At 53.3% G+C, this 6603-nt stretch overlaps 1 protein-coding gene across 3 annotated transcripts in view; it reads left to right on the top strand.

The window, feature by feature from the left end:
• The first annotated feature begins 1053 nt into the window (after positions 1 to 1053).
• Positions 1054 to 6603, top strand: part of CLK2 (CDC-like kinase 2) — a 7219-nt gene continuing 1669 nt past the window's right edge. Inside the window, exons 1-9 of one of the 3 annotated variants that reach the window (XM_009707919.1) lie at positions 1054 to 1433; positions 1615 to 1849; positions 3605 to 3698; positions 4047 to 4113; positions 4513 to 4629; positions 4866 to 5032; positions 5507 to 5601; positions 5978 to 6107; positions 6467 to 6549. In XM_009707919.1, the coding sequence (XP_009706221.1) occupies positions 1264 to 1433; positions 1615 to 1849; positions 3605 to 3698; positions 4047 to 4113; positions 4513 to 4629; positions 4866 to 5032; positions 5507 to 5601; positions 5978 to 6107; positions 6467 to 6549 (1158 nt within the window). In that variant the 5' untranslated portion in view covers positions 1054 to 1263. Of the gene's footprint in view, positions 1434 to 1614; positions 1850 to 3601; positions 3699 to 4046; positions 4114 to 4512; positions 4630 to 4865; positions 5033 to 5506; positions 5602 to 5977; positions 6108 to 6466; positions 6550 to 6603 lie in introns of all 3 variants that reach the window. The other 2 variants (XM_009707921.1, XM_009707920.1) reach the window with 2 other exon arrangements.

Here is a 6603-nt window from a genome sequence, read left to right as displayed (position 1 = left end):
ATCGTCCCCAAACCGGTTTCAGACCTGCTGCGAAACGCCGCGGTGCGGGCTTCGCCTGCTTGTAAAGAGGGTGCCCGGCCTTGGCCGGCCGCCAGCGTCGCCTTCAGACGCGGCCTTTAATTAGAATTAGAGGCTGGAAGCGGTGTCCGCCGTGGGCGCAGCGAGACTCGGCTGCGGGGCCGCCCGACCGGGGGGGAACCGTGAGCGGCCCTGCAGAGCCCGGCCTTGCTCTGTAGGGTGAAGCTTGCTCGGGCGTAACGAGCCCATGTCCGGAGGTCACCGCATCACTGGGGGCAGTTTTGCCTTTTGGTAGCCCTGCCTTAGCGTTGGTGTGGGTGTGGAAGGGCAGCTTGATGCGTGAGTGTACCTTTCGGGGGGCTGGGGGAATTGCCAGTGGGAGGTCTGTGGACAAAGGGAGCTCCAGCTTCTTACCTGAAGAGATGAGGCAGATTTAGCTGCTTGATGCTTCAGAACCAAAATACACGCGGGGAGTGTTTTAGAGTTCTGGAGTTGAGGTCTGGCAATGGAGCGGGTTCCTGCAAACCAGCACTTCAGGGCTGGGACGTGGTGTGCCATCTTACCGAGGGATTTTTCTCCTTTGCTCTTGACTCTGGCATCCCACCAGCGAGGCAGAGGGGAGCACTCCTTGCCACTGAGGTAGGGTGTACCAGGCTTTGTTAACACCTGTGCTCATGGAAAGGGTAGTTTTGCTCCCTGGATGCTGTAGGGACCTCTCCACTTGCAGTGGGAAGTGTAGATGTCGCTTGCTTGGCAGTAAACTGGAGCTATCTCTTCAGGAGCTGCCTGCTTAGGTGTCTTCAGTACTGGTGCGCAAGGACTTTGGGCCAGGCACCAGTGATACCTTGAGCTTTGTTTCACCTTCCTTGAGTTTTCCTTAGTGGTGCTTCTCTCCTTCCTGGGGAGCATGTTAGTTTAAAGAGAAAAGTTGGAAGCTCTGAAGGTGCAAATACTGCTCCTGGAGCTGTGGCCAGTGGAGATGGGCATGAAGAGGGGACAATAATCTGGAAAACACAGCTGCAGCAAGCACAGCCCATGTGGGTGGTCATATCCTCTTTTGTATGGTGTTCTGGGATCTCTCAGTAGTTCGTCCCCTCCCTCTCAGATCCTCCCTGCACACTGAGACATGCTGCTGATTGCCTCCCCCCTTCTTGCCCTAGCAGCTCCTCGGCTACTGACCATCTGCACTGATTTCTGTCCCTTGCAGTTGTCTCATGTAGTCCTCACTGTCTGTTGTCCCTGTAGATGCCTCACTCTAGAAGGTACCGCTCGTCGGAGCGCAGCAGCCGAGGCAGCTATCATGAGCGCTACAGAAGTCGGAAACACAAGAGGCGGCGGACACGGTCACGATCGAGCAGCAGCGAGCGTGACCGTCGGCACCGTCGGGAAGACAGTTATCATGTTCGATCCAGGAGGTGAGTCTGCAAAGACGAGGCGGGACCCCAAACCGTGTGGTGTTTCTCCAGCTTGGCTGGAGGCAGCTGTGGTCAGGCCAGCTTCTGGATGGCCTGGGCCCTGTTCTCTTGTGTGCTCTGAGCTGTAACTTCCCGGGCAGTGTTCATAATTGAATCCCCTTGGCTTGCTTCCCCTCCCTAGCTATGACGACCACTCAGCAGACAGGAGGGCCTACGACCGGCGTTACTGTGACAGCTACCGATGGAACGATTACAGCCGTGAGCGAGGGGAAGCCTACTATGAACCCGAGTACCGTCATTCTTACGAGTATCGACGCTCCCGGGACCGCGAGGGCAGCTACCGGAGCTGCAAAAGCAGCCGGCGTAAGCACAGGCGGAGGCGGCGCCGCAGCCGATCCTTTAGTCGCTCCTCATCGGTGAGTATCCTGCTGTGCTGGGCCTCCCCTGTAACCTTTCTCTCCCAGGTGGCGAGCTGGGTAAGTAGAAAACTCACTTTCTAATGCTCTCTCGGACTCAACTTGAGAAATGCATAGAAAGCCTTTGATGCAGACAGCAGTTCCTGTCCACCATCCTGATGCGCCTTGGCAGTGGCTGCCCTGTGCCAGCTGGGCACAGGCGGCTCAGACCCTCTCTTAGTGTTACCCGCTCAGAGGTGGGAGGAGGACAGGTGTGCCTTGTGAGGCTGGCGTGTCCCCCGGGGTGGTGCTGCAGACCTCAGCTCCTTTATCCCTGCAGAGCGCAGCTTTTGTTCGGTGATGCTCATTAAGGGCTCTCTAGGAACCCCAGCCAAGCAGTCTTTTGTGCAAGGTTTGTACAGTAAACGTTCAGCTGATCCTGGTCCCAGAGAGCTCGATCCGCCTGTCGCAGGCAGCTTGGTCCCTGTGGTCCCTGGTTTGGGCCTGTGTTCTGTGGCAGGAAGCCCCTCATCTCTGAGGGTTAGGTCCTGCGTCAGAGAAGGATCCTTCTGGGTGGGCCCAGCTGACGTGGGATGTCGTGCGAGGGGCTTTGCAAAGGAGTAGAGCTTGTTGACCGGTCATTTCAGGTGAAGGCAGCAACCATCACAGGCTCTTCCCAGCAGTGTCCCTGGCTTTCTCTTCTTGTCTGTTCTGCTGCTCATTTTCCACTTCTGTTAGACCCAGACATGTTCTCTGCTCTGTGTGTGGAGCTCTCAGTGTTGTCTGGTCTGTTCTGGCTGTGTGTCCAGGGATGGGATTGTGGGCTGGATTCGGGTCCCAAGTCTGCTGGCCGGTTGCTCCCAGGTGTGGGGATACTTAGCTGAAGAACTGAAGGCAGGAATTTTCTCTTCTCTGGCATAAACCTCTTATCTGCCTCATCCCAAACTGTCCCTATTCCCTGTTGAGCCTCTGCTTCTCTCCTGGAAGTTGGTCCTTCCAGGATCAGCTTCTTTGGAGGAGGATCTAGGAAGAAGTGTCACGTCTTCCCCCAGGCAGTCACTCGTAAATTCTCTCTGATTTTGGATGGATCCTTGTACCAAGAGTTGCTTCTGAAATCTCTGAATTCATCTTTTTCTGAGTGTTGGGGCTGGGGAAAGCTATGTGGGTGGTTGTCGGAATGGGATGGGGAGTGCCTGTGTGGGGCAGCCTGGGCCTTTGCTTGTGCAGGACTTCCCAGCACCTGCCTTCTGCTGCCTTTCCTCAGTGGCTGCCGTGGGGCTGAAGTGAGCCTCTCCCCGTGGCCACTGAGCGCCCGGCTGCAGAGTTGTGCTTCGGCGTGCTCTCTTGGCGTTATCCAGGACCCGAAGGCCAGTGCCGTTCCTCTCCGAGCCCCGCTAGGAGCGAGAGCAGGTGGCCCCTTCCACTGCCCTTCCATTAGCCCTTGTTCTGACCGTCTCTGCTCTCACACTGGTTCGGGTGGGGCTGTTTGTAGGTTCTTTTTTTTTTCTTTTTTTTTTTTCTTTTTTGCTACAACGAAAAGCAAACTGTTTTTTTCTTTTCTGAGCTAGTGTGTTGTATCTTGACATGTTCCCTTGCAATATCCCTATCGTTATATATTCCTCTGTGCCGTATGAATTGGCTGGGAATCTCCTCCTGCAACCCCTCCTCAAACAACCATGTGAATTTCCAAACCAACCAATGCGTGACGCTGGCTGCTGCGCTGGTTTGAAAATCTGATTGGTGAATGATGAATTCCCTGTCTGCCTGGGCCAGCAGCGGAGTCGACAGAGCAGCAGAAGGGCCAAGAGTGTGGAGGACGACGACGAGGGGCATCTGATCTATCGCGTCGGCGACTGGCTACAAGAAAGATGTACAGCCAAATCGTAACATAATTTAGCTCTCTAGTTAAGCTCCCATCGCAGTCGCAGATCTGTCTTATCTTTCTGTTTCATTTTATTTTCATTGTTTATTAAAGAGAAACCCTCTCCTTTCCTTCCCCTTTTGTTAAAGCTACAAGTTTATATTTTGTATTGTTACTGAAGTGCCAGGGAACTAGGGCAGTTGCCTTGTGCAGCCGGTGTCAGCCTTCCGCTGCTCCGGTCTCTCAAGCTGTGTGCAGGTTAGGTGTTGCAATGCATTCTCCTCTGCCTTGTGTATGCGCTGCATCCAGGTCCTGCTCACTCTCTCATCTGCCTCCCTCTCTTTCTCTCCCTGCCAGATGAGATTATTAGCACATTAGGGGAAGGCACGTTCGGCAGAGTGGTGCAGTGCATCGATCACCGGAGGTATGTCTGCTCCTGGGACAGGGAGGGATGTGGTAGTGAGAGGGAGAAAGAGCGACCACACCTGGCGACAGCCTTTTGTGCTTAACGTGGGAGCCTGGGGGTGAAAACGAGTCTCTTCATTTCCAGTATTCCTCTGCTGGTCTGGGCGGTCGCCCTCTTGGGTCACCCATGTGTTGGAGGGGGTTTGCGGGGAGCCTCAGAGCTGTTTGCAGGGAGGGAAAAGTCACTGCTTTGGTGGACACCCCTTAATAACAGCCACCTTTTGGCTTGAGCAAGGGTGGTGGAACGCTGTGCTGCACAGCATGAGGCTGGTTCGTTCAGAAAGTCCTTTTTGCAGGGCACAGGCTCTCTGACCCAGCTCAGGAGTGATCTTGCGCTTTCTTCCTGTTTCTCCCCCAGGGGTGGTGCACATGTTGCTCTCAAGATCATTAAAAACGTAGAGAAATACAAAGAAGCTGCTCGACTGGAAATTAATGTGCTGGAGAAAATCAACGAGAAGGATCCTGAGAACACGAAGTGAGTGTGCTCTTGGTGTTAAAATGGAAGGGCAAGCATTGCCTTAGCACAGTTGCAGGGACGGGATGAGAGAGGTAGTTGATGTTGCGTGACTGAATTTGTTCATAGCTAGTTTGTGGAGGCATATTGGTTTGCTATGGGATACAGACTGAGCAAGGAAAGGAGGAGCCTGGCACAGGGATAACATAGCTGAGTGGTGCATGCAGATCTGTCCCGAATCAGAATTTTTCTCTCAGTCTTTGTGTCAGGATGTTTGACTGGTTTGACTACCATGGCCACATGTGCATCTCCTTCGAACTGCTGGGGCTCAGCACCTTTGATTTCCTGAAGGACAACAATTATCTGCCTTACCCCATCCACCAAGTACGGCACATGGCCTACCAGGTGTGCCAGGCTGTGAAATGTAAGTGTTCACTGCTCTTCTCTCCGCTGGTCCTTGACTGACCTGGAGAGCTGTGCAGCTCCCGATGTCCGTGCCAGTTCTGCAACTGGTGGCCCAAAACAGCGAGTTTTTGCTGCGGTGCCGCTGTGCCAGTTCTGAGACTGAGCCTTCCTGCCCCTCCAGCGGTGAATGCGTGCTTGGAATGAATCCTTTTTATTTTCCTGATTGTAATGTTTTCCAATGCATGTGGGCTGGCAGTAGCTCAGGACGTCTCAGCATCCACCCCACTACACATTCTGGTGATCGATATGATAAATCTTTGTGCTCCTGCCAAAGCGTCTTGGCCTGGACTAGCCTGACTCTTCATACCCAGTTCTAAGTGTGGGCTAAACTGGTGCCAGTATGAGCAGACTGAATCAATGATGTTCACTCTTCGGGTGGGTGCAGCCTCACTTTGCTTCTGTTCCATCACCCTGACTCTGTTTACTTCCTCAGTTCTGCATGACAATAAACTCACTCACACTGACCTCAAGCCAGAGAACATCCTCTTTGTGAACTCTGACTACGAACTGTCCTATAACCTGGAAAAGGTAACTGCTCTGCCTTGTCTTAGAGGTCTTCTTTTGGGTTCTTGGTATCCCTAACCTTATCAGCAGGTGGGAGGAGTTGGAACATGGCCCCAGGAGACACGGGGTTGACTGTCTAGGTTCGTGCACTTGTTCAGGGCCTGTATCTTGCATGAACTGCCTGTGTAGTCTGTAAGTAAGCCGTAGGGGCCACAGGCTTACCTGGCTGATGGTGAGAGTTTGTTTGGGGGCTGTGCCACGGGGCTCTGCCAGCACTAATGTACCCTCTGAGGCCTTCCCCTCCCATGGCGCCCTGTGACGAAGCCTTGGCTGCATAAGCACGGGGTTAAGTCCACATCTCAAAACTCTTGAGTAACTGATACCATTCTCCCTCGCAAAGAAGCGGGATGAGCGGAGCGTGAAGAGCACAGCCATCAGAGTGGTGGACTTCGGCAGCGCTACGTTTGATCATGAGCATCACAGCACGATTGTCTCTACCAGGCATTACCGGGCTCCAGAAGTCATACTGGGTAGGTACTGCATGGTCTTTCTGCAGAGGCAGGTGTTTGCCTCGAGGGCGCTGGGTGCTGCCTGCTGGATTAAGGAGTGTTTTGTCTCCACATCATTCAGTAGCTGTCCTGGGTTTACCCTGGGAGATGAGAAGTGCTTTATTTAACATGCTCTACAGTGGTTTTCTGGCAGGGCCGACAATTTACAAGCTGGTGTTTTGGCACTGCTGCCAGCTGGGTAGTGTATTGCCACCAGCATATCAGGAGCCTGGCTGGAATGGGAATTGTTTTTGTAGTTGTTTGTTTGTTTTGAAAAGGGCGAGGGATTTGGAATCTTAGGCCATAACTGTATCTTTTATTTAAAAAACATTGTTTTTCAGAGCTTGGCTGGAGCCAGCCCTGTGATGTGTGGAGCATTGGCTGCATCATCTTTGAGTATTATGTGGGTTTCACCCTGTTTCAGGTGAGAACTGTATCCCATATGGCTACCTCACAACTGATGCAAGAGGATGGTGGG

This window comes from Cariama cristata, unplaced genomic scaffold, assembly GCF_000690535.1.
Source record: "Cariama cristata isolate BGI_N322 unplaced genomic scaffold, ASM69053v1 scaffold14849, whole genome shotgun sequence".
Taxonomy (NCBI): domain Eukaryota; kingdom Metazoa; phylum Chordata; class Aves; order Cariamiformes; family Cariamidae; genus Cariama; species Cariama cristata.
Note: the sequence above shows the minus strand (reverse complement) of the source record. Positions and strands in the feature narration are given on the sequence as shown.